Source organism: Capra hircus, chromosome 7 (assembly GCF_001704415.2).
Source record: "Capra hircus breed San Clemente chromosome 7, ASM170441v1, whole genome shotgun sequence".
NCBI classification, from domain to species: Eukaryota; Metazoa; Chordata; class Mammalia; order Artiodactyla; family Bovidae; genus Capra; species Capra hircus.
In genome coordinates, this window is record NC_030814.1 from 101,890,509 (window position 1) to 101,917,197 (window position 26,689).

The window sequence follows — 26,689 nt, forward strand, 5'->3', positions numbered from 1 at the left end:
CACTCAGCCGGGGCCCTCCCCCCTCCAGCACCCCCCGCCACGCCGCGGCCACTGGGCCCACGGCCACCAGAACACAATCGAGAAATTGTTTATTTTAGCAACTGCTCTTTTTCAACTCTGGAGATGGAATGAGTGGAAAGAACCTGCTGTCTTTCCTGCGACGTCCGCTGAATGGTTCCACACCGTGTGTAACTAGAGAGAGAGAGAGATGGAGTCCAGCGCGGCCGTCAGTAGCAGCCCACGCAGCAGGTCGCCACCTCTGGGCCTCGACAGCCAGAGCCCCACTGGGAAGCCCGTCCACCATCCACGTCCCCCTGTGGCAGAAGCGAGGCCCCCCAGAGGCTGGCGATCACTCCCGGAGCGCCCGGCTCTGCACGCTGAGCGCGATGACCCACGTCAGGCCAGGAAGCACCTGCCCTGCCCATCCGATGCCCGCTGTCACCTCTCCTCTCAGTTTCTGGACAAGGGACAGAAACCATTATCCCCACCCCCGCCCCATTCCCCTCATCCCATCTCATTTTAACTGTCAAACCAAAGGGAAGCACAAATTAAGGAAATCCTGAGGAAAGAAGCAGCATGGCGTGGCCTTTCCTGTTTACAGCCAGGTTTGGCCCCTTGGTCCAGCCGGGCCTCGGGCTCGGCCGGTAGGTTTCTCCCGCAGCCCCCACCTGAGCACCGAGGGGTCACGTGTGTGCCTCGGGGGCCCCACTCAAACACCGTCTCCACTCGGCCCGCCCTCCGCGGGGGTGCCCGCTCCCCCTCCTCCCGTCGTCTCCAAATTGGACGTTCTTTCTAGAGATTTTTATTTTTCCAGATCCGTAGTGTCAGGAGGTGATTCCGTCTTTGATTCACAATGGCAGGCCCAGGTGATCTATCAGGAACACACACACACCCTTCCTGTGCCGAGAGCTCAGGGTGGCCTGCAGGGCCTGGCTGCAGAGCAGTCTGGGTGGGTTTTCAACTGCCGTCGTCGCCCACTGCTGTTTCAACAGCTCAAGTTCCCGGAGAGACGGCAGTCAGGACCAGGTCACCAGGTCAGAGGGGTGTCACCAGGGAGCCTTTCTCTTTCTTTTTTGAATTAAAACCAACATACCAGCAATAGTCTGCTCTCCCCTGGAAATCTCTTTAACCTGCTCTGTTTACGTCGATAAATGCACTTACAGAAAACAAACAAATTAAAGCTCGTTTCAAAGCTAACGGATCTTTATGTCCGCATTTTCCGTGTAGGTACACGGATGTGGCCAGACGTTGGGTTCACAGGACACCTGCTATTTAAAACGCAGCCCAGGTCAGCAGGGGCCTCGGGTCCGGATGGGATCAAAGTGGAGGCGGCAGGTTAGCCCAAGCTGGAGGAGAAGGTAGCCCCAGCTCTGAGGAGGTGACACAGTTATAAGAAGACTGACTTGGGAAACTAGGCTTTCCAGCACCCCCAGACACACACACACACACAGCATAGGGAAACAGGACGCTCGCTGCCAGCACCGTGCCCTCTGCTGAACCCGCTGGGTCCACATTGACCCTAGCGTGCCGCCACGCTTCTCTTGGGCCTTGCTGACACCTGTTTTGCCAAGCTGAGCACTCCACTGTGAGCCTCCTCCTCCACCTATCAGGAGATCCTGCTTCAGACCCACCACTCAACCAGGGGCTGAGCCTCAGTTCCCTCATCTGCAAAAGGGACATTGTCATGGTCTCCCACCTCACAGGATGGCTCTGAAAAGCCCATGAGAGGGCACATCCCCAGCCAGCTGCTAAGGCCTCTGTTGTCATCTGATTCGTGACCATTAGCATTGTTACTCATCTCGCAAGAGAAAAGCTCACCTCTTGTTTTACATCTTGTCTAACAGCGATGGGTCATCCAGGTTAACAGCTTTGAGCTGTAAAGTGTTTGCTCCGTAATGCCCCGAGTTTTCACCGGTCGCTCCCAACCAGGTCAGGTGGGATCCTTAAGCTCCTCAGTCCCACCTTGTATCAGCCTCTTGCTCAGAGAGTCATGATTTTTCCTTGTTTCTAAAGATCTTGATGAGGGGCCAGGTAGAGAATCAGCTTCTCAGCTCCCGTCTCCCCCCTGTACTGAGACACATGATACCTTGGCTCTTTTTAGGAACAGCTTTTGTTGTTCAGTCACAGTTGTGTCTGAGTCTGTGACCCCGTGGACTGTAGTACGCCAGGCTTCCCTGCCCTTCACCATCTCCCAGAGTTTGCTCAAACTCAGCGTCCACTGAGTTGGTGATGCCATCCAACCATCTCATCTGCCGTTCCCCTCTGCCTTCAGTCTTTCCCAGCATCAGTGTCTCCCAGCAACAGGTCTAGTGAGACGTAATTCATACACACAGCATTCACCCACCACAGTGTGCAGTTCAGTAGTTCTGACTAGTCACAACCATCACCACAGTCAGTTTTGGAATGTTTTTATCACCTAGTACCCGTGAGCAGTCACTCCCCGTTCCTCAGCCCCCAGCAACCACTAATCTGCTTTCTGTCTCTATGGAGTTGCCTGTCCTGAACATTTCATATAAATAGAATCGTACACGGTGAGACCTGCATCTGGCTGCGTTCACTCAGCATAGAGTTTTGGGGATCAGTCATGCACTTCACACCTTTTTACAGCTGGGTGATATCCCACTGTGTGAATGGACCGCATCTTTTCTGCGTTCACCCGTTGACGGATGTGTGGGTTGTCTCCACCTTTTGGATACTCTGCCTGTCTGCTACGCAAGCCTGCCAAGTTTGTTCCTCTCCCGGGACATTTCCCCTGCTGTCCTCTCTCCTGCCAGCCTCTCCGGCGTGTGGACTTACATGGCATCAGTCTCCTCGTGGACCATAGTGAGCTCCAGCAGGACAAGAACAGAGTCTCTCTGGCCTTCTTTCCCAGCATCCAGCGTGATGCCCACAGGGGGGGCTCGCCAGTGTCTGTGGAGTGAACGAATGAATGCTAGGATGGAGACAACGGAGCACGAACCTGAGAACCGTGACGCCACGTGACGCCCAGAGTTGACAGAGCCTAGTTGACAGGGCTTCCTCAGCCCTGACGTCCACAGCCCAGCGTGTCCCAGGGCTGAGACTCCCTTGTGGCCACTGCTACCGGGGAGCCACGCCACACGGGGTCCACTGAATGTCACACCAGCTGAGGCCTCCAGTGAGGATCCCAGATCCTAGAGTAAGGGGCTGACTTAAGCGGGTGGACAGGACTCTTAGAGCCCCCCGGCCTACTGTCTCCCTGCTGGTGCCCTTCTGGAATGTTCCTCTGAGGGCCACGTGTCTATTCACAGGTTCAAAGACTGGTCACCAAGAGGTGGGGGTGATTCTGTTGTGACAGCCTCAGGGGAGTTCTTGGCCTGTGAAAGAACACATCCCCCACGCAGTCAGCGTCATCAGGGTGGCGCCCTTAGTGGTGGGGCCTCAGGGAGGTGGCCTGGAGACTGAAAAATGTCTTGTTTCTCGAGACTGAGCTTCATGTAAATGAGGTCCCCGATGGTCAGACTTTGTGTGATAAAGGTCTGTTGGTCGATTCTGTCCGTCCCCAACAGCATTGCTCCTCTCCCCAAGGCTGGGAGCACATCCACCGGGCTGGGGAAGGCATAGAGGATCCAAGAGATGAAGTGAGGAGGCCAAGCTCGCGTCTCGCTCAGCCAGGAGCAGAGGCTGAAGAGTCCCCGTGTTCCCCTTAGTTGAACGCCGTGCTGTATGCTGCCAGGTTGTCTCAGCTTCTCATCATGTGGCTAAGGAGGGCTGACCCTGTGCCCACTTCACAGATGCGGAAACCGAAAGGGAGTCTGAGCGACTCACGCAAAGCCACACAGTGAGTGAGTGAGTGAGCGCGCCCCCTGTTCGAGCATGATGGGCTCCAGGACCAGCACCCTCAACCCCCGTCACAACCCCTGGTGCAAGGGGCCAGTGGGAGGCTGGAGCAATCCCCCTGGAGCCTTCAATTGGGGGTGGGGGTTGCGGGGAGGCAGCTATCTAGACCAGCTGTACCAGGGCGATAGGTCGCAGGGAGGCCGCAGCTCAGTCGCAGGGATCTGGGCCGTTTCTGCCTGAGAAGGTCGGAGGAAGTGGTTTTGCCGGGGAGGGGTGAGGCAGCCAGCACACATGGGGCTAGCTGACCCGTTAGCCGGGTTCCCACCCTCGGGGCCCACACTGTGTGTGGGATGCCCTCAAGATGTCTTAGTTCTGTTTATTTTTTTAATGAGAAAAAAAAATGGGTACAATAATAATATATAAAATGTATCCAGCCTGGGCTGCTTTGGTCTTGCTGTCAAGGCAGGCATACAGAAGAATGCTCCATGGGTGCTTTGCTTGCTGCTTACAGAGGAAGGTAATGGAGCCCTGCTTACAGTGAGGCCTTTGCCTGTGCAGGCTCAGTCCTGCTGCCTCAGGCCCTTTGCTTCTGCTGTTCTCACCCCGCCCTCACCCAGAGCATTCTTTCCACACAACAGTCCCCCAGTCGACTCCAACCTGCCCCTCCCTAGCCCTTCCTCCAGATCAGTTTGGCCTCCTCTGGGGGTTCTTGCAACACCAGCTCCCCCTTCCTAATAGGCTGTCCACTTTAAAACGACGACATGAATCATTTCTCACTCCTCGTCATTGCTTGCCAGGTTGTCAGTGCTGGGAGGGCAGGGCCTATGCCTGTCTTGGGGTCACCTCTGTGTCCTCTGAGGATCTAGCACACAATAGGTATTCAGTAAAAACCTGTCAAGGTCTGGGCTTCCCTGGTGGCACAGTGGATAGGAATCTGCCTGCCATTGCAGGGGACAATGGTTCGGTCCCTGGTCTGGGGAGATCCCACATGCTGAGAATCCGCGAGGCCCGAGAGCTACAACTACCAAGCCCACGCACTGCAGCTGTGGAAGCCTGCGCGCCCTGGAGCCCATGCTCTGCAACAGGAGAAGCCAACATGAAGAGCAGCCCCAGCTCACCGCGACTGGAGAAAACCCATGGGCAGCAACAAAGACCCAGCCAAAAAAATAGTAAAAAAGGGGAAAAGACTTGTCAAGGTCTGGGTGGAGGAAGGGTGTCCGTCCACCTGCACATAGTGCAGCGGCTCGGCTGGCCCCGCAGATGGGGGCCCGAAGGTGGGGGAGGGGCCAGATGGTGCCCTAGTCCCCGCCCAGGGCTCACCTACTTAAGGAAACAGGAACCACTCGGGGCAGAGTGCCCCGCCCTGCTGACGTGCAGACCCTAAACCGAAACCCAAGGCTCCTGTAGTTGACGAGGCACAGCCAGCGTGAGGGCTTTGGGCCCCACAGGGTCTCCCAGGTACGTGCCTATTTCTGTGCCCACCCCGTGCTAGGTGAGACACACATGGGAACCAGGCTGGACCAGAAGGAGAGCCAGAGCTGGCGGGGTCCAGAGAGGCAGGACGAACCTTCTGGGGGCACTGGTAGGTGACCATTGGAAAATAGAGCTGGAATTTGGAAAAGAGCATCCCTGACAGGGGCACAGCCGGGGCAGAGACATGGAGAGGAGAGACAGAGCTTGGTCAGTGTGGAGCAGAGGAAGGATGTGGGCGATGAGGAGGTGGGGGAGGCTCCAAAGCCGTGGTCAGGAGCTTAAAACTTAGTATGACTTCACTCATCACCCTGCACCCTCCCTTGTGCCACCCTCTCAGTGCCAGGTGATGCTGGGGACCCAGAAAAATCCCAAAGAACCTAGCCCTGGACCCGATCCCCAAGACCTCCTAATATGGGAGAGACAGAACCAGACACAGATGTTCTAAGAGGCAAGGCTAAGCCAGAGACGGGAATGATAGGAAAGATGGAAGACAGAGATGAATGCCAGGGCTTTGTCCTGGAGAAGAGGCAAGAAAGCTGCCTGGAGGAGGGATATTCTTGCTGGGTCTTGAAGGATAAGTAAGAGTTCTCCCAGGTAGCAAAAAGAACAAGCCTGTGAATATTTCCTCATTCTAGGTCACTACTGAATTCATGAATATTCATCATATGCATACATGCTGACCTCTGTGCTAACTCGGGCAATTACCATCATTAGCCTCAAATGGCAGATGACAATTCAGGCACAAGGAGGCTAAGTGAGATGCTCAAGATCACACAGCCAAGCGGGAGAGCTGCGGTCTGAACCCAGGTGGTCTGGCTCTGATCGGGCTCAGTTGATTTATCACCCTGCTTTATTAAACATTTCTTAATAGATTTGTTTAATTTCACTCACTACAGAGTTTCTTTGGGTTCTTCCCCAGAGGGTGTGCTTGGCATCTGTCTTCTGGCAAGAGAAAGTCAATATTGACTGGGTTGATAAACACACCCTCCCTGTAGAAACAGCTTGGTAACAAAGACCTTCTGAGATATTGAAAAATCAGACCAGTGGGGGACGGGGGAGGGTTGAGCTCTGGCGCGGGCACAGAATTAAGGGTAAGAGTGAAGGGTCACGTGTGGACAACCAAGCAGGGCACAGCCCTTTGGCTGGTTTTTCACTGACTTAATACCATTTCGCGAATAGCTGGTGTTTTCTTTCTCTGTTTTCCAGCTTGGTGTCATTGCCTCATGAAGTCCATTGGTACCTGAGCTTAAAATTGTTGAGAACGTGTGTGAACTTGTCATGCACTTGTCAAGTTATAGCTGTGCCATCTGTAGCCACCACCCTTGGTGACAACAGTGGCGGAAGCAGCTGTTTGGGGCCACATCTCTGTAGTGTTTAAAGAAACCATGGCAACATTTTATGACACCCACTGTGTACCTGCTATTTCATTCATTCACTTATTATTTTGCCATCTCTACATCCCTCCTGGGAAAGAGATGGTTACTAAATTTAATCTTTACATAAATTTGGACTTCTCTGGTGGCTCAGATGGTAAAGAATCTGCCTGCAATGCAGGAGGCCTGGGTTCAATCCCTGGGTCGGGAAGATCCCCTGGAGAATGGACTGGCTACTCGCTGCAGTATTCTTGCCTGGAATACTGAATTCCATCCAATTGCTGAATTCCATCCAACTCCATGAGACAGAGGAGCTACCATCCATGGAGTCGCAAAGAGCCAGACATGTCTGAGTGACACAAGCTTGGTTCTTAAACTTAAATGGTGGTGGTTTAGTTGCTCAGTCGTGTCCGACTCTTTGCAACCCCATGGACTGTAGCCCACCAGGCTCCTCTGTCCATGGGATTTTTCTAGGCAAGAATACTGGAGTGGGTTGCCATTTCCTTCTCCAGGGGATCTACCCTATCCAGGGATTGAACCCGGGTCTCCATGCATTGCAGGTGGATTCTTTACCAACTGAGCCACCAGGGAAGCTCTAAACTTCAGTACATGTATGTATAAAAGAGGCTTTCTAATATTTGTAGTAATGGTACACATAATAAGAATAAAAGGAAAAGGAAGAATCCTTGGGAGGGGGTTTTGGGGGATGAGTCAGTGAATGAATGTGCTTTAAGTGCCAACACATAGTAGGTGCTCAAGAAACAAGTCGATTTCAATCCTGTTGCTCTGTCCAACCTGGAGGACTTCTCAAAGGAGGAGGCACCATGAACTGCATGAATGAAGCGAAGGTGGGAAGTGGACCACACATGACTCTCTTTCCTCCTTCCCATCGCCAGGTCAGCCCTCACCCCTGGAAGCCATGACTGAGGCCAGAAGGCTGCCCCCACCACTGCCTCCACGACTGGACTGGTTCGTGCAGACACAGGTGGACCAGCTGACCTGTGAAGGGGTCCCTGAGTGGTTCCACGGTGCCATCTCAAGAGAGTAAGGACACAGCCACACCTTCCACCCTGCCCTTCACCTTCTTTCCTGGTCTACCCCACCCTAGGCAGGTTTTGACTTTAGGAGCCTGGGCTCAGCTGCGCTACATGAGTTAAGAGAGTTAAATTCTGCCTCCTCCATGGACTCACTATGCGACCTTGGGCAAGTTACTGGACCTCAGCTCTCTCTATACACGTGGCCACCAGAGCAGTCCTGCCAGGGATCTGACAGGCCTCTTCCCCTCACCTCGCTCAGGCAGGGCTGCAACCTACTGAGTCAGTGATGGTGAAATGCAGCTTCAGAATCTTTCTTAACACAGTGCCCCCCAGGCAGCTGCTCTCAGTCCATTAGGGTTTAGCCAGAATGCACTTTCTACACCCGACTGAGCTCCTAGGACACGAATAAATCCACCTAGTCACCCCCAGGGGCTAACTCTAAATAAACAGCGAAAAGAACATTTATTGCCACATTCTAAATGCAGGAAGTTGAGGAAACCTTGTGAAAGCCACAGAAAGGAGGAATTGGGCATGGTTTCTAAGTTCTGGGGTGCACAGCAGAAGCATAATGTAAGCCATACACTGTAATTTTATGTCATTTTAGTAGCTTTATTAAAAGAGGTGAAAGAAGTAGAGTTAATGTTAATCATATTTTTTATTTAAACCAGTATATTCAACATGTAATTAGCCCTAAGTCCTTATAATCTGGCACGTATTATATGCTTTTAGTATATCTCGATTCCTACCAGCCATAGTTCAAGTGCTCAGCAGCCACACATGGCCAGTGGCCTCTGTAGCAGATGTTAGTTACTCAGTCATGTCCGACTCTTTGTGACCCCATGGACTGGAGCCCACCAGGCTCCTCTGTCCGTGGAATTCTCTAGGCAAGAATACTAGAGGGGGTTTCCATTTCCTTTTCCGCTGTAGTAGATAGCTCAGGTCCAAAATCCCCCTTCTGTCTCCTAGAAGGCTACCTCTCACTAGGTGTGAACCCAGGATAATAGTAATAATAACAGTGAGCACCTTGTGTGTTCCTACTAGCTGGCAGTTCCCATATTCACACCATGTACATTTCTTCTGTCCTCCCATGGGCCCTGGGAGCTAGGGTTTACTTTCCCCTTAAGGAAGCTGACGGTCAGAAAGGGACTGACCCTCCCCAGGGGTCACACAGCTAATGAAAAACAAATGCATTTAAAACCAAATGCATCTGGGGACTTCCCTGGTGGTCCCATGGCTAAGACTCTGCACTCCCAATGCAGGAGGCCCAGGTTCAATCTCTGGTCAGGGAACTAGAATCCACAAGGCTCAACTAAAGGGTTCTCAGGTCACAACAAAGATGGCAGATCCTGCGTGCTGCAACTGAGACTGGCGCAGCCAAATAAATATACAAAAATGTTTTTTAAATTTTTAAAAATCAAAAGCATTTGAGAATAGCTCCTGCTTTATTATCTGTGACACCTTGATCTACCCAAAGCTGTCTTTGATTTGCCTTCCAGTTGTTGGGAAGGCAAGCAGGGGCTGTGAGAGATGATCAAGGTCATCAGAGACTTCCTACCACCTCTGGGAGAACATCCTTGTCTCTGAATATCCCAAGGTCTGAAACAACCAAGAAAAGAAGTGATTTTTAAGCTGTTTGTTCACTTAGAAAATGGAAAACCATATGTAAAATAGATGACCAGTGCAAGTTTGATGGATGAAGCAGGACACCCTAAGCTGTTGCTGTGTGACAACCCAGAGCGAGAGGGTGGGGAGGGAGGGAGGAGCAGTATTCAGGATGGGGACACATGTATATCTATGGCCGGTTCATGTTGATGTACGGCAAAAACATCACAATACTGTAAAGTAATTATCCTCCAATGGACAGAGGAGCCTGGTGGGCTACAGTCCATGGGGTCGCAAAGAGTCGGACACAACTGAGCAACTAAGCCACCACAATTATCCTCCAGTTAAAATAAATAAAATTTTTAAAAAAGAAAAGAAAAGCACAGACCACTGTGGCTTGGGGGCTGGGGGGGAGGAGTGTGCCACTACTGGATGACTGGTATACCAGACGTCTGGCCAGTATGTTTATCCATCTCTTTGTATTTGCTCTCCAGGGATGCTGAGAACTTGCTGGAGTCACAGCCCCCGGGATCCTTCCTCATCAGGGTCAGTCACAGTCATGTGGGCTACACACTCTCTTACAAGTAAGGCCTGGGGTAGGGGCGGGGGCAGGGGGACTCTGGGGCCTACTTGGAGGGGGCATGGGTGCTTCATACCATAGCTTCTCAGTGAGCAATCGCGATGAGGGTCTGGTGGAATCTAACTGAAGAGTGGGCGGCTGCAGGTGTGGCTGTAGCCAGCAGACTTGGGCTTGGTGGTAACTGAGACTGTGTGATAACAGGGATTGCGTGAGACCCAAGAGGAGCTATTGCCTTTTCTCTAACTCCCTCTCCCCAGCCATTTACATGGCAACTCCCTGGACTTCCCCGTGACTCAGTGGTAATGAATCCGCCTGCCGGTGCGAGAGCTGCAAGAGACACAGTCTCGATCCCTGTCTGGGAAGACCCCATATGCCGTGGAGCAGCTAAGCCCGTGTGACACAGCTACGCTGTAGAGCCCAGGAGCTGCAACTACTGAGCCCCGTAACTGCTGAAGTCCAAGCTCGAGAGCCCGCGCTGTGCAATGAGAGACGCCACAGCAACGAGAAGCCCGGGGACCAAAAGTAGAGAGCAGCCCCCGGTCACTGCAACTAGAGAAAAGCCTGCCCAGTATAGAAGACCCAGCACAGGCAAAAATAAAATTATTAAATAAGTTAACTTAGAAATAAACAAATAAATGGCAACTCCCTGACCTCCTTGGGGACATGTTACAGAAAACCAGGACAGCTCAGCTCCGTTAAGTTTTCAACGCCTGATCTGGCATCTCAGTTAGAGGAGTTAGTAGCACAAACTACTTTTCAAAAGGATTCCAGGCCAAAGGAATTTTTTAAATGGTCCTATTACAGAGTTACCCACAGAGGGAAAAGCTTACGCCTTCAGTCACTTAGGCAGCCCAAGGCTGCCACGTAACATGCTGTGTGATCTTGGACAAGTTACTCACTCTTTCTGTGCCTCCTTCCAAGCCCTCACCGCTAACATAAAAGTGCTAAAGTTAATTCAGAGTCTTTATGTGAGGACTAAACGAGACATAACAAGCACATGCTTGCATTCATGCTAAGTCACTCTAATTGTGTCCGACTCTTTGCAACCCTATGGACCATAGCCTGCTGGGCTCCTCTGTCCATGGAATTTTTCAGACAAGAATACTGGAGTGGGTTTCCATGCCCTCCTCTAGGAAGATCTCCTCTAGATCTTCCTGACCCAGGGATTGAACCCGTGTCTCTTATGTCTCCTGCATTGGCAGGCGGGTTCTTTACCACTAGCACCACCTGGGAAGCCCAGTAAGCACACAGTGGCCAACCAAGTAAATGCATTCATTCATTAATAATGAAACATTTATTGAGTACCTATACCAATTTTCATTGTCATTTCTATTGATCAATTACCCTTGCCAGGCATGGAGCTAAGCTTTTACCTGCAGTAGATTTTTCCACCTTCACAAGAAGGCCTGAGTAGCCTCCCATTATAAAGGGGGAAACTGAGGCACAGTACAGTCACCTGCCACATGTCACATGGCTAATGAGTGGAGGAGCTTACAAGGGAATCTAGACAGTGGGCTATAGCCATGATGCTCCCAGCTCAAGAGCGGGGAGGAGGGGTTGGGTTGGGAACCATATGATGGAGAATGGGATAGCCTAACTCCAGCCGTGTCCCCACAGAGCTCAGAACTGCTGCCACCACTTCATGGTGAAACTGCTGGATGACGGGAGCTTCATGATCCCTGGGGAAGAGAGGGTCCATGACTCTCTAGATGCTTTGGTCACCTTCTATCAGCAGAAGCCGCTGCGGCCACATGGGGACCTGCTGATGCAGCCCTGCCCACAGGTGAGGATTGGGACCCCCCCCCAAGGGCCAAGCCCCCCAAACTCTTGCTCCCGCATGCCCCCTTTGCCTCTTGAGATCCCATCATTCTTGCAGTTTCCCCTGGGGCCCCGCCCCTCCTGGTCCTTGTTCCCTGGGTCCCCAGGCTGTTTTTTTTTACAGGGATTCATGTACCAGGTATAACCTTGGCTGACCTACCCAAATAGCATATTTCCTTATAAGCCTCAGTGGGTGGGGCCTAGCCCTGAGAAGCTGCTGTGAGAGGGATATATCTCCTTATAAGGATTGATGGGTGTGGCCTAGGCCCCCAGAAGCTGGCTGTGAGTGTGGCATAGTCCTTATAAGGCCCAGAGGGCTAGCCCAGCCCTCAGTCATTGCTGTGGGAAGTTTTACGGGTGGGACAGGACCCCAGCCCATCCCTGTCCCCTTCCTTGGAACTGAGCTATAGGTCCCCTCTGCCCTGCAGAAGGATCCAGTAAACGTGGATTATGAAGATCTCTTCCTTTACTCCAACGCCCTGGCAGAGGAAGCCTCCAGCTCTGCTCTTGGCTTCAGCGAACATCAGATTCCCTCCTCTTATCCCATGGCCCCGCTCAAGGAGGTATGTGACACAAAGCTGGCATCTCCGATCTGGAAAGTGGGAGGTGGGGTGGCAGGATGCAGGGGCAGAGGTGACCCACAGCTGCCGGAGGAGAGTTTCTAGAATGAAGATTAGATCCTGCTGTTATTCAAGTCCCTAAGTTGTGTCTGAGGGTGGAGCTTGCCAGTGACTTGGAGGTGGAGGGTCAGCAGGGAAGAAGGTCATCATCCTGGTTTGAATCCCCATGCCTGCATGCATGCTCACTCACTTCTGTCGTGTCTGACTCTTTGTGACCCTATGGACTGTAGCCCTCCAGGCTCCTCAGTCCATGGGATTCTCCAGGCAAGAATACTGGAGTGGGTAGTCATTTCCTCCTCTGCCTTCTGCGTGGCCCATGAGCTAAGTGCAACTTTCGTGTTTTTGAATGTGTGAAAGAAATCAAAAGAAAAATAGTATTTCATGACCTGTGAAAATCAGGTGAAACCCACATTTCTGTGTCCGTATTTTGGGAACACATTGACTATAATCTCTGGCTGCTTCCCATGATAGCAGAGCTGAGTAATGAAGCTCAGACTACTGGACTCTCAAAGCTGAAAACACTGGCTCTCTGAACCTTTATGGGAAAAGTCTGCTGCACGCTGGGGGAGATAGTGAAGCCCTTTACTGAGACAGGAAGGATGGGGTGTGGGATCAAGTTTAGGGGGGTCTCTTGGGATCTTTCTCCATCCCAGGGCATCGGGGTGGGACCTGGGTCCCAATTTCTGGGGGAGATTCAGCACTCTGGTGGGTGAGGTGGCCCCAGGTCTCACCCGTTCTCCATTTCAGGGCTCTGCAAAGCCAGGCCTGCTCCATCGGTCAAAGGAAAGGAAGCTGTCACCAAGGCTGGAAGGTGCATCCATGGAGGGTCCCCTCGAGGAGGCCTGTCAGAAACTCTGGAGGAATCTCAGGATGCTCCCCAAGACGGGCAGGAAGGTCCAGCAGCAGCTGAAATCCCACCTGGGGGCTTTGAGCTCATCGTCAGTGACTGGTGGCTCAGAAACTGGGACAGGTGACACAGCCTGGGAAAATAACGTCGACAAGGACCCCTTTGTGGCCACATCCCTCGCAAGCCCCCCACAGCCCCAAGCTCCAAGAAACAGACAGAGCCCCTCCAGGAAAACCTCAAGGTCGGTCAGCTGGAGCGAGGCAACCTCGAAGGTCAGGGACTGGCACCAGACGGTGGTGAGGTTCCTGTCCATACAGGCATCCAAACCAGGCCCAGCAGACTTGAAAGAACCCCAGGACTCTCTCCCTGAGGAGTACCACCCCCCACCACCCTTCGCCCCTGGGTACTGCTAGGTTTGCCCTAGCTCTGGGACCCTCACTGCTGGGGGCTGTTCACGCCTGGGCCTCTTGCTTTCTGCCGCAACCCACTAGCCCTCAGGGACCTGAGAAATGTAATAAAACATTGCTTGGGTCTGGTCCTATGATTGCCAGTGGGGTGACCTGGTCATTTTAATGATAATAATGAGGACTTCCCTGATGGTCCAGTGGTTAAGACTCCACACTTCCACTGCAGGGGGCACAGGTTCAATCCCTGGTTGGGGCACTAAGATCCCACCTGCCATGTGGCACAATCAAAAAATAATAGTAATAATAACAATCAGTTGTAGCAATGGGGCTAGGACACCTACTGTGCGCCAGGCCTCACACTAGACCCTCCACATTCGTTATTTCTTCCACGCCTCTCAGCAGACCCAGGGACTTCCCTGGTGGCTCAAATGGTCAAGAATCTGCCTGCATGCAATCTCTGGGCCAGGAAGATAACTTGGAGAAGGGCATGGCAGCCCACTCCAGTATTCTTGCCCGGAGAATCCCATGGACGGAAGAGCCTGACAGGGACCAATACTTTCACTTTTTTTCACCTTCTGTGTCGGTCCACCAGGCAGGCTCATTCTGCATATTTTAAAGAAGAGGCAGGGGACTTCCCTGGCAGTCCAGTGGTTAGGATTCTGCTCTCTCACTGCCAAGGGCCCAGGTTTGATCCCTGGTCGGGGAACTAAGATCCCACAAACCTCGAGGTGCAACCAAAAAAAAAAAAAAATTAAATTAAATTTAGAAAATAAAGAAGACAACAGGTTCAGAGAGGAGAAGAGCTATGGCCAAAGTCACACGCACGGCTGGGGTGTCAGCACCAGGACCTGCAGCCAGGCCTTTGATCTCTTCCTCCACACCCCCTGCACCTGGTCAGCTGTTCATGCCTTCCCCCTGGGTTTTTGTGCAAATGGAGGAGATGAGACTCGAGGGAAGGTTGGCACAGTACCATTCCTGACATCAGCGGCAGCTTTAGGAGAAGCATGGGAGGCCCTTTGCTTTAAGAAGGGAGAGGCAGCCCAGGGCTGTGGTTGGGAGTGGGCTCAGGAGGAAATCTTGGGTTGTGGGGCTGTGTGACCTTTGGTGCGTCACTAGACCTCTCTGGGCCTGTTTCCTCATCCAGAAAATGAGAAGAGCAATTCCCCTTTTCTCAGGATGAACCAGCAGAATGTGAATAAAACCTAGGCTTTGGCGCACAGTTGGTGCTTAATAAATGGGGATTAGGATGGGAGGGGGCACCCTAGAATTATGCACAGTGGAGGTGTCTGGGAAGGCCCCTGGAGTCTGGTTTCAGTCACAAGAATGATTACTCCTTGGATGGATCAGAGCCATGGAATGGGCCCCCAGATGACTCTAGGTGGAGTAGAGCACTGTGCTGTGATGTGCTTAGTCGCTCAGTTGTATCCAACTCTTTGCGACCCCGTGGACTGTAGCCCACCAATCTCCTCTGTCCATGGGGATTCTCCAGGCAAGAATGCTAGTGGGTTGCTATGCCCTCCTCCAGGGGATCATCCCACCCCAGGGACTGAACCCAGGTCTCCCACATTGCAGGCAGATTCTTTACTGTCTGAGCCACCAGGGAAGCCCAAGAATACTGGAGTGGGCAGCCCATCCCTTCTCCAGGGGATCTTCCTGACTCAGGAATCGAACCAGGGTCTCCTGCATTACCGATGGATTCTTTACCAGCTGAGCTACCAGGGAAGCCCAAGCGGGATAGTGTGTGGCTTCCCAAATCTCCAAGGTGTAGAGGTTTGGGATCTGGAGTGAGGTGGGCCTGGGCTCAAGTCTGCCCCTGCAAATGACTTCAGGTGTGGCCTTGGGCAAGTCACTCCCCTGTCTCTGAAGGAAGTGGGAGTGCTTCTCTGCCAGCCCCGCTGGGATGTCACAGCGATGCAATGGCACAATGGCAGGTGCTTCGTGACTATAAAGCACTGTGCCAGCCTCAGGGAGTGACATTCCTGCCCAGAGGCCTCCTCTGGCAGTTCTGATGAATCGACGAGGAGGTGAAGCTTTAGTCTCCTTGAGAAATTCAGGGATTGAGGGGCGAAAGGGGGACTTGAGTCATGTTCCACCCCTGGGGATGCCCTGGGGCGGGACAGCAGGGGCCTCATCTCCTCTGCCCACCAGGTGAGTCACTTCCAGCCCTCACAGCGGAGAGATGTCCAGAGTCAGCCCTTTCCTTGTACAAATGGGAAGATGATGGCCCACAGAGCGTGCAGCCAAGCCAGAATCACACAGTGAGGACAGAGGTGCGATCCCAGGCTGCCTCCCTCTGATCTCCCCGGTTTAGGGGGGAAACACATTTTCCAGGCAGCTGTGACTCAGTGACATGTGTTTATTCCCACAGCCCAGGGAAAGCAGATTTCACAGCAGGATGAGGGGTCACCCCAGCGTCCTCTGGCCCAGCTGCTCCTCATTGGTGCCCTCAGATGCGGATGTGGAAGGTGCTGGGTGCAAAGAGGAAGGAGTCTGTCAGCAGGCAGAGAGCAGCCTCCCTTCATCCCCCTCCCCAACACTCCCACCACGAGTCCCCAAGGCAGGCAAGGAGCCATGGCGGGGGCAGGGTGGGGTGAGGTGGAGATGGCCCCTTCAATAAACCCTAGGCCATGGTCTTCCTGGCCCCTACAGGGGTTAAGAGCACATCATTTTGGATCAGTGATTACATCCTGGCTCTGCCCCAGACTCTAAGGCTACCTCTCTGGGCCTCAGTTTACTTCCCTATAAAATGAGGATAATGGCAACCTCCTAAAAAGGACTCATTACCTACCAGGTGAGTGTAGCAGTCATTGTCCCTGCCATAGTTTGACCTCAGGCCAAACTACAGGGAGGGAACACAGCCCCACCCATCAGCAGAAAATTGGATTAAAGAATTATTGAGTGTGGCCCCGCCCACCAGAGCAAGACCTAGTTTTCTCCACAGCCAGTCCCTCCCACTAGGAAGTTTCCACAAACCTCATCCTCATCCATCAGAGGGCAGACAGAATGAAAACCACAATTACGGAAAACTAACCAAACTGATCACATGGATCACAGCCTTGTCCAACTCAATGAAACTATGAGCCATGCCCTGTGCAGGGCCACCCAAGATAGGTGGGTCATGGTGGAGAGTTTTGACAAAATGAGGTCCACTGAACAAGGAAATGGCAAACCACTTCAGCATTCTTGCCTTGAGAACCCCATGAACAGTATGAAAAGGCAAAAAGATAGGACACTGAAAGATGAACTCCCCAGGTCGGTAGGTGCCCAATGTGCTACTGGAAGAAAGTGGAGAAATAGCTCCAGAAAGAATGAAGGGACGGAGCCAAAGCGGTAACAATGCCCAGTCTGGAGGTGAAAGTCAGATGCTGTAAGGAACAATATTGGAAAGGAACATGGAATGTTAGATTCACGTGTGCTGTGCTGGGCTTAGTCGCTCAGCCGTGGCCAATTCTTTGCAACCCCACGGACTGTAGCCACCAGTCCATGGGGATTCTCCAGGCCAGAATACTGGAGTGGGTTGTCATCCCTCCTCCAGGGGATCTTCCCAACCCAGGGATCGAACCCAGGTCTCCCACACTGCAGATGGATTCTTTACCATCTGAGACACCAGGGAAGCCCATTAATCAAGTTGAAAGTGGTCAAACAGGAGATGGCAAGAGTGAACACTGACATTTGAGAAATCAGTGAACTAAAATGGATGGGAATGGGAGAATTTAATTCCAATGACCACTATATCTATCACTGTGTGCAAGAATCCCTCAAAAAAAAAAAATAAAAGGAGCAGTCCTCATGGTCACAGCGATGCAATGGCAGAATGGCAGGGGCTTCATGACTATAAAGCACTGTGCCAGCCTCAGTGAGGCCTCCTCTGGCAGTTCTGATGAATCGACGAGGAGGTGAAGCTTTAGTCTCCTTGAGAAATTCAGGGATTGAGGGGGGAAAGGGGGACTTGAGTCATGTTCCACCCCTGGGGATGTCCTGGGTGTCCAAAATGCAGTACTTGGATGCAATCTCAAAAATGACAGAATGATCTCAGTTTGTTTCCAAGGCAAACCATTCAACATCACAGTAATCCAAGCCTATGCCCCAAGTATGCCCCAATGTCACAGTAATCCAAGCCTGAAGAAGCTAAAGTTGAACAGTTCTATGAAGACATACAAGATCTTCTAGAACTAACACCAAAAAAAGATGTCCTTTTCATCATAGGGGACTGGAATGCAAAAGTAGGGAGTCAAGAGACACCTGGAGTAACAGGCAAGTTCGGCCTTGTACAGAATGAAGCAGGGCGAAAGCTAACAGAGTTTTGCCAAGAGAACGCACTGGTCATAGCAAACACCCTCTTCCAACAACACAAGAGACAGCTCTACACATGGACATCACCAGATGGTCAATACAAAATCAGATTTATTATATTCTTTGCAGCCAAAGATGGAAAAGCTCTATACAGTCAGCAAAAAACAAGACCAGGAGCTGACTGTGGCTCAGATCATGAACTGCTTATAACAAAATTCAGACTAAAATTGAAGAAAGTAGTGAAAACCACTAGGCCATTCATGTATGACCTAAATCAAATCCCCTATGATTATATGGTGGAAGTGACAAACAGATTCAAGGGATTAGATCTGATAGACAGAGAACCTGAAACTATGGATGGAGGTTCATAACACTGTATGTGAGACAGTGATCAAAACCATCCCCAGGAAAAAGAAATGCAAAAAGGCGAAATGGCTGTCTGAGGAGGCCTTACAAATAGCTGAGAAAAGTACAGAAGCAAAAGGCAAAGGAGAAAAGGAAAGATAAATCCATCTATACTATATGCAGACTTCCAAGAAAGAAAGGAGAGATGAGAAAGCCTTCCTAAGTGAACAATGGAAAGAAAAAGAGGAAAACAATAGAATGGGAAAGACTAGAGGTCTCTTTAAGAAAATTGGAGAAACCAAGGGAACATTTCATGCAAAGATGGGCACAATAAAGGACAGAAATGGTATGGGCCTAATAGAAGCAGAAGATATTAAGAAGAGGTGGCAAGAAAACACAGAAGAACTATACAGAAAAGATCTTAGTGACCTGGATAACCACGATGGTGTGATCACTCACCTAGAGCTAGATATCCTGGAGTGCAAAGTCAAGCTGGCTTTAGGAAGCATCACTGTGAACAAAGCTAGTGGAGGTGATGTATTCCAGCTGAGCTACTTTAAATCCTAAAAGAGCCACACTCAATATGCCAGCAAATTTGGAAGACTCGGCAGTGGTCAAAGGACTGGAAGAGGTCAGTTTTCATTTCATTCCCAAAGAAGGGCAATGCCAAAGAATGTTCAGACTACCACATAATTGCACTCATTTCACATGCTAGCAAAGTCATGTTCAAAATTCTCCAAGCCAGGCTTCAATAGTACGTGAACCGAGAACTTTCAGAAGTACAAGCTGGATTAAGAAAAGGCAGAGGAACTGGAAATCAAATTGCCAACATTCGCTGGATCATAGAAAAAGCAAGAGAGTTCCAGAAAAACACCTGCTTCTGCTTCATTGGCTACTCTAAAGCCTTTGACTGTGTGGATCACAACAAACTGGAAAATTCTTAGAGACAGGAATACCAGACCCCCTTACCTGCCTCCTGAGAAATCTGTATGCAGGTCAAGAAGTAACAGAACCAGACATGGAACAATGGACTAGTTCCAAATTGAGAAAGGAGTACATCAAGGCTGTATATTGTCACCCTGCTTATTTTAACTTATGTGTAGAGTACGTCATGCAAAATGCCGAGCTGGATAAAGCACAAGCTGGAATCAAGATTGCCGGGAGAAATATCAATAACCTCAGATATTCAGATGACACAACTCTTATGCCTGAAAGCAAAGAGGAACTAAAGAGCCTCTCAATGAAAGAGGAGAGTGGAAAAAGCTGGCTTAAAACCCAACACTCAAAAAACTAAGATCATGCCTCTGGTCCCATCACTTCATGGCAAATAGAATGCCAAGGAAACAGTGATAGACTTTATTTTCTTGGGCTCAAAAATCACTGCACACAGTGACATCAGCCATGAAATTAAAAGACACATGCTGCTTTGAAGGGAAGCTATGACAAACCTGGACAGCATATTAAAAAGCAGAGACGTTGCTTTGCTGAGAAAGGTCTGTATAGTCAAAGCTATGGTTTTTCTGGTAGTCTAGGATGGAACAGCTGGACCATAAAGAAAGCTGAGCCCTGAAGAATTGATGCTTTTGAACTGTGGTATTGGAGGACTCTTGAAGAGTCCCTTGAATACCAGGGAGATCAAACCAGTCCATCCTAAAGGAAATCAGTCCTGAATATTCATTGGAAGGACTGATGCTGAAACTGAAGCTCCAAAACTTTGGCCACTTGATGCGAAGAGCTGACTCACTGGAAAAGACCCTGTTGCTGGGAAAGATGAAGGCAGGAGGAGAAGAGGAAGACAGAGGACGAGATGGTTGGATGGCATCACAGGCTCAATGGATATGAGTCTGGGCAACCTCCAGGAGATGGTGAATTACAGGGAAGCCTGGCGTGCTGCAGTCCATGGAGTCGCAGAGAGTCAGACACAACTGAGAGACTGAACAACAAAATAAGGGTAACAGCTATCCCTCTTTAACTGAACTGTAACGAGTGGAAAGTGTTGAAAGAATGGAAAGAATGGAAAGTGTTCGTCGCTCAGTCATTTCCAATTCTTTGCGACCCCATGGGTTGTAGCCGCCCAGGCTCCCCTGGCCATGGGATTCTCTAGGCAAGAATACTGGAGTGGGTAACCATTCCCTTCTCCAGGGTATCTTCCCCACCCAAGGATCCAACCCAGGTCTCCTGCATTGCAGGCAGATTCTTTAACATCTGAGCTTCTAGGGAAGCTTGGTGGCTCAGACAGTAATGAGGGCTAAAAAGAGGCAAATACACAGAGCAGGACGCACATCGGGTACTCAGTCAGTGGCAAGGGACTCATCGTGGTGTCATTATTCATGTCTCAGTGGCCAGGAGACCAGCCTTGCTTATCCGGGGTAGAGGAAGGAGGTCCTCTGGGCATGAAAGGCACAACAGTAACAATAGCACACAGTTATTGAGCACCTACTGTGTGCAAGGAACTGCTCTAAATTCTTTCCATGTACTAGCTCAAGGTCAGTCAAACTTTTTTCTGCCATGGGCCAAATGATTGATATTTACAACTTTGCACAATGACTCAATGTCACCTTAAAGCTCAAAAGCAGCTGTGGACACTGTGAACACAAATAGGCATGGTTGTATGCCAATAAAACCAGCAACGGACATGGAAATCTGAGTTTTATATCACTTTCATGTGTTGTGGAGTATGGTTTTTTCCCCCCAACCATTTAAAAATGTAAAAACCATTCCAAGCTCACGGGAGATATAAAAACATCTCCCATGTATTCCCACCCACCCCCTTTATTAACTCATTTAATCTATGCTGGATCCCCTGGAGAAGGAAATGGCAACCCACTCCAGGATTCTTGCCGGGAAAATCCCTTGGACTGGCAGACTGCAGTCCATGGGGTCGCAAAAGAGTCGGACACGATCAAGCGACTGAACAACAATCCTCCCTAGAGCGCTGATTCTCCCTAGGGTTGCCAAGTACAGTTGTCCAGTCTGTTCACTGCAAAATGTTCAGGCAAGTGAGGGCTGAAGTTCCAACCATGTTCTACTCACCCAAAGAGCGTGTCCACCCCCAAGAGGTGTCCCCAGGGTCTCTAATTAGCCCCATTCAAAAGACACAGCCTGAGGCCAGGGAGGTCAGGAAAGTTCCCCAAGGTCACAAATGAAAAAATGGAGGAAATTTCAGAGTCTGTGGATCTAATCCATGAGCGCTCCTTTCATACATGGGAATGGATTGTGCAGGGTGGAGAGGAGTATCACCTGAGGAAGTCTGGTGCCCGAAGGATCATGTTCCGGAAGTCTTCCAGGGACAGCCGCCCATCGTGGTCCCCATCGGCTTCATCCAGCACCTTCTCACATATCAGGCTCACCTCCTCAGTGCTCAGCTCCCCCCGAGTCAGCTTAGTCACTGTCTGCTCCAGGTCCCACGCACAGATGTAGTCATCATTGTTAAAGTCTGCAAAGCAGGACAAGTGGGGACATGGGGGTGACCAGACAACAGGGACCAGGCAGGCTGGGCCAGTGGTGAATACATCTTGTCCCCATGTGACAAAGGAAGAAACTGAGGCACTGGAGGGAACCCAAGACCCTGGGCTAACAGCCAGATCTTGCTTTGGAATTGGGTAGGTAACTGCTAGGAGGTCATTCACTCACTCAAGTATTAATGAGCACTTACTATGTGTCAATCTCTGGGGGCCCAGATGGTAAAGAATCTTCCTGCAATGCAGGAGACTCAGGTTCAATCCCCAGGTGTGGAATATCTCCTGGAGAGAATAGCTACCCACTCCAGTATTCTTGCCTGGAGCATCCCATGGACAGAGGAGTCTGGCAAGCTGCAGTCCATGGGGTTGCAAAGAGCTGGACACAACTAAGAGACTAACACTACTACGTGTCAAGCAACTGATAATTTTTTTCATACACTCCCTCTTTCAATAAGTATTTATTGAGTGCCTACTTTGTGCCAGGCACTGTGGTAAGTTTTCATTCATTCATTCAACAAATATTTACTGAATACCTACTATGTGCCAGAGACAGATGGCAAACCAAACACTGTCACTGCTCTTGGGTCTCTTCAGAGAGAAAATCAACAAGATGTGAACAGATGAATGAACAAGAAGTTAAGCAGCACTGCTCCATGCTAGGAGAGAAATTGCATGTGGCATGGGCAGTGAGGCAGGGACTACTTTGGACCGAAATATCAAGGTAAGAAGGAACTAGCGGAAAGGTATTCTAGACAAAAGACACAGCAGAGGCAAAGGCCCAGAGGCAGAAAGGGTTTGATGTGTTGGGGAGACAGCCAGGCCAGTGTAGCTGGATGGAATTAGCAAAGGGATAGAGTGGAGGGGGAGGCACCAAGGTGGGGTGAAGGGCAGGGCCAGGCAGGGCCTCAGAGCCCTTGGTGAGGCATACGCGATGGCCATGCAGTCCCTGACCCAAGACCTGGGTTCCTTCCCACTTCCCCACCCTGGGGTCTGCGCACACACCATAAATTTTAAAAGCGTAGTAGGCTTTGAGGTCACGGGGAGCCATTTCACTCATCACAGAAAACATGTCCAGGAAGTTGTCCAAGGTCATGTGGCCATCCCCATCCTCGGAGAAGACCTGGGCGATCCTCTGACGGAAGGGGTTGTCCTAGAGACAGGAAATCCATCCCTTACCAGGTTTTCTGGGGCTCCGTGTGGTTTCACCATCAGCCCCCACCTTCCTGGGAACCTCTGAGTACCCTTCAGCAAGACTCTCTTCCTCCTATGATCCCTGGAGGGGACTCCAGGCAACTCCAGTCTCCTCCTCTATGGCCTGGGTGCCAGTTAACCCCCGTTCTGGCTTCAGAGGCAGTCACATGACCCCGGTGAGGCCAATCAGGGATTTCCATTCACCTGGCAATGGTGATTGCCTCTCGGATGATCGTGACTCCAGATGGCCAATCAGAGGCTGCCTCGGGAGAGTTTCTAAACAGTTGGGGTGGAGGAACCTCGTTTCTGCTTGTTGCAGAGCTGATGGGAGGAAATCTGGGGCAGCTGGTGTTTCCCTTCACTACCTCAAGAGAACAGGCTGCCTGAGACTGAAGACTCGTCCTGGGAGAAGCTGAATAATGGAGGGGGATTCTGAAGCACAGCACTTTCTGTCCCTCTTGAATGAGGCTTCTGTCCTTGTGATAAAATAATCCCTATTCTCTGTCACCCCACAAGTCCCCTCCAGAGTCACAAACTAGTGTCAAACATCCTGCTGAGAAGAATCTGTCTTTAATGGCTTCTACTATGAAAAAGAAGAACTAATGTTCCTGAGTGGGCCTCCCAGGTGGCGCAAGTGGTAAAGAACTTGCCTGCTCGTGCTGGAGACATAAGAGACGCAGGTTCAATCCCTGGGTTGGGAAGATCCCCTGGAGGAGGACACAGCAACCCACTTCTAGTATTCTTGCCTGGAAAATCCCCATGTACAGAGGAGCCTGGTGGGCTTACAGTCCATAGGGTTGTAAAGAGATGGACATGCCTGAAGAGACTCAGCGCGTACTCAGCACAATGTTCCTAAGTACTTGCCATGTCACAGGCCCTGTGCTAAGCCCTTTACCTGCATTATCTCATCTCATCTTTCCCACAACCCAGAGTTTGAATTGTCTCTCTCATGTCCTAGCTGTGTGATCACAAATAAGTGTCTCAACCTCTCTGAAATTCAGTTTCTTCACCTGTAAAATAGAAATAATTGCAATAATCACCTCATAGAAATACAACAAGGGACATCCCTTCTATTTTTTCCCATGCCTGCCCCAGGGCCCTGGGCATACCTTCAGCTCAGGCATGCTGCCAATGAGCTCATAGGGCACCTTCACATCAGGGCAGCTGGTATAGTCGAGAGGGACAAGCTGAGGGGCCAGGTCCTGGTAGCGATAGAAGAGCCTGGTATGGGGAGGGAAACAATGAGAAGGTCTGGGAGATGAGTGAGGGTGGGCTTGTCTCTACTCTCTCCCTTTCACAGATGCTCACTCTACAATGAAGGATGCTGAGCCTTCAGCCCTGGGCCCAACCCTCACACACAGGGACACCTTTATCTCCCTAGGGACAAAGCCAAGGTAAAGACAGGACCCCAGGGACTTCCCTGGAGGTCCAGTGATTAAGAATCCACCTGCCAATGCGGGAGACACAGGTTTGGTCCCTGGTCTGGGAAGATCCCACATGCCATGAGGCAACTACTGAGCTCATACACCACAGCCACTGAAGCCCACGCACCTGTGAGCCCATGCTCCCAAGAGAAGCCACCACAGTGAGAAGCGCACATATCACAACTAGAGGGTAGCCCCTGCTCACCAAAACTGGAGGAACCTCCACAGCAACCAAGACCCAGAGCAGCCAGAAAATCAATTCATTGTTTTTAAAATGTTAAAACAAACAAACAAACAAACAAAGCTAGGGGAAACTGGAGTGGGGAAAGTAAGCCAAGGAGAAGGAAGGACTTCCTGGAGGAGGGGGCATGGGTGCTAGGTGCTGGGCTTTGAAGCACAAATAAGAGCTCACCAGGCAGATGGGGTTGACAGAAAAGAGAGTGCTTAAGGCAAGGTCATCTCACACTGAGCATTCAGAGACTCTGAGTGAATCTACGATTTGCTGGACATCATCACACTGTTGGCAAGACCCTCATCCTCACACTTTCCCTCTCTGCCTCCATAATGGGGGTTACAGTTCCCTCAAGGTGCCAGAGACAAAGTCTAATATTCAGGTTTCTCCAAGGGGTAAATGAAAGGCATTTTGCAAAACAGCAAAGGCCATACACACTGCCTAGATGGTGGGGTCAAGTGTCTACTCCAATGCCTGGTGATACTGTACCGTCACTGGAACATGCTGAGCAGTCACCTTGTACAGACTATCCTTGATGAGCCAGAGATCCTGAAGTTGTTAGGGATGCCTCAGAAGGGGATAGAAGCCTCTGGGTCATATGATGGCTAGGAACTGGAAGAGGGGGGTATCTGGAACTTCACCGCTGGGTCCCTTCAGAGAATAGTCTGGGTTTGGGTTTCTATGTGGCCTCGAGTAAGTCCCTCTTCCCCTTTTCCCCCTTTCTGCTCAGTAGGTCTGTGTGAGAAGCAAGAAGCTTGAGATGCACAAAATGTTAGCCTCAAACTCTTTGGGGCCCTACCCATCTACCCAGGGCTCTGAGGTCAGCCTCCTCTGTGTGAGCCTCAGTTTCCCCATCAGTAATCTGATCATGATGGTCAGGGTGACCCTGTGAACTGTCCTCGCCAAGACGGTGGGGCTTACTGGTGGAAATTCTGCCCATCAATAATGGATGTCCTGCACCCACACAATTGGGACCTTGGCCCTGATCACTCTGCAGTCAAACCCCAGCCAACTTGGGTTTCACAGGTCAAAGTTCATGGGTCCGGAATCTGGATAATGGTTCCATGGGCTGAGTGATGCTGTAGGATAGCCCCTCCATGCCCGTCTCACTCACACCAGGAACCTGCAGCAGCCTGGGGCCACCTCTTCACCCTCTAACCTTGATGTCAACACCACTGCCCAGAGCTGGCTCTAGACTCTGCCCCCTGGGGTCCCAGCCTGTTCTCACTGGGCCTCAGGGGGAAGTTTTGATCCACATCGCCCCTGCTCACACACTCTCTATGGCTCCCTGCCACCTTTCGTAGAAAGCCCAAGCCCGTCAGCCTAGAGATGTGGCAACAGGACCAGATGGGACTTCTCAGCAGCCTTCCCATCTCTGCATGCATCCACCAACTGAGCACACAATTCCCCCATTAAGCATTGAGGGCAGTCAAATTGCAAAGCATATAGAAAGTGCCCAGCTCTTCTTCCCTTCCTCCTCAGACTGACCTCATGATTTCCTTTCTCGTGAAGAAGGTGCAGTCCTGTGGAGAGAGATGTTGGCTTAACCCAGACCCTGCCTGATGCCGGCGGGGGAGGGGGGGGGGCGCCTCCTTCCTCTCCCACAAACCATCGCTGCCTGAATCCACACACAGAGCCACCCCAGGACCTCTTGCTGACTGCGCCCCCCCCCACCCCCCCAGGATGAAGGGATGCTGTCCCCATTTCTTCAGCCAAGAAAACAACCAGGCTGCCAAACCCACCGATGGCTTGGTCCATCATCCCTACCTGATAAGCTTCCAGTTGCTCGTGAGTGAAGACTGTTTGCTTGTTGCCCATAGTGGAGACCTCTGCCTGGACTCTTGAACAGGCTCCCAAAGCCCCCCTGCCCCTATCTCCTCAGGGCCACACTGGTTGCCAGGCTGCTGTTCACCAGTGTCTGGGCAAATCTCCCTGCCCTGGCTGTCACCTGCCCACCCTCCTCATCACCCCCAGCCTGGGTGAGACTCAAGTTACAGCCAAGCTCTCTGGGCAACGGCCTGAGTATATGTCCACAGCCATCAGGGCAAGGAGAAGGGCTTAGGGAGGTCACAGGGCAGCCCTCAGTGGGAGACCACACTTGCCATCACCAGTGAGACTGGGGGTGTGGGGCATCTTTGAGAAACGGGCAGGGTAGGGGAGAGGCTGCCAGCACACTTCAGGCCAAATT

The 26,689-nt window shown here is 51.2% G+C and overlaps 2 protein-coding genes across 4 annotated transcripts; one reads left to right on the forward strand and one right to left on the reverse strand.

Annotated features, from left to right (window-relative positions):
• Window positions 5,117–13,698, forward strand: HSH2D (hematopoietic SH2 domain containing). Of its 3 annotated transcripts, none has more exons than XM_005682142.3 (6): window positions 5,117–5,380; window positions 7,541–7,688; window positions 9,778–9,867; window positions 11,481–11,646; window positions 12,110–12,244; window positions 13,049–13,698. In XM_005682142.3, exons 1-6 carry the CDS (start codon window positions 5,302–5,304, stop codon window positions 13,559–13,561), a joined length of 1,131 nt encoding a protein of 376 aa, XP_005682199.2. In that variant the 5' UTR covers window positions 5,117–5,301; the 3' UTR covers window positions 13,562–13,698. The 3 variants fall into 3 exon arrangements, with proteins under 3 accessions (XP_005682199.2, XP_005682200.2, XP_017906821.1); XM_005682143.3 differs by having other exon boundaries at window positions 5,117–5,256; XM_018051332.1 differs by lacking the exon at window positions 5,117–5,380 and adding an exon at window positions 7,242–7,255.
• CIB3 (calcium and integrin binding family member 3) lies at window positions 15,892–26,328 on the reverse strand. Its single transcript, XM_018051750.1, has 6 exons — window positions 26,269–26,328; window positions 25,990–26,024; window positions 23,955–24,066; window positions 22,657–22,804; window positions 21,434–21,629; window positions 15,892–16,023 (listed from the first exon to the last, which is right to left on the reverse strand). The coding sequence occupies exons 1-6, from the start codon at window positions 26,317–26,319 to the stop codon at window positions 16,002–16,004; spliced, it is 564 nt and encodes a 187-aa protein (XP_017907239.1). The 5' UTR covers window positions 26,320–26,328; the 3' UTR covers window positions 15,892–16,001.

Excerpts from the sequence above, each read along its gene's own strand:
- HSH2D (XM_005682142.3), top strand. The coding sequence starts at position 5,302 with ATGGGAACCAGGCTGGACCAGAAGGAGAGCCAGAGCTGGCGGGGTCCA. Across the intron at positions 5,381-7,540 it reads CGAACCTTCTGGGGGCACTG|GTCAGCCCTCACCCCTGGAA; the intron begins GTAGGTGACCAT and ends TCCCATCGCCAG. Across the intron at positions 7,689-9,777 it reads CACGGTGCCATCTCAAGAGA|GGATGCTGAGAACTTGCTGG; the intron begins GTAAGGACACAG and ends TTTGCTCTCCAG.
- CIB3 (XM_018051750.1), bottom strand. The coding sequence starts at position 26,319 with ATGGGCAACAAGCAAACAGTCTTCACTCACGAGCAACTGGAAGCTTAT. Across the intron at positions 26,025-26,268 it reads AGCAACTGGAAGCTTATCAG|GACTGCACCTTCTTCACGAG; the intron begins GTAGGGATGATG and ends CTCTCTCCACAG. Across the intron at positions 21,630-22,656 it reads CTACGCTTTTAAAATTTATG|ACTTTAACAATGATGACTAC; the intron begins GTGTGTGCGCAG and ends CCTGCTTTGCAG.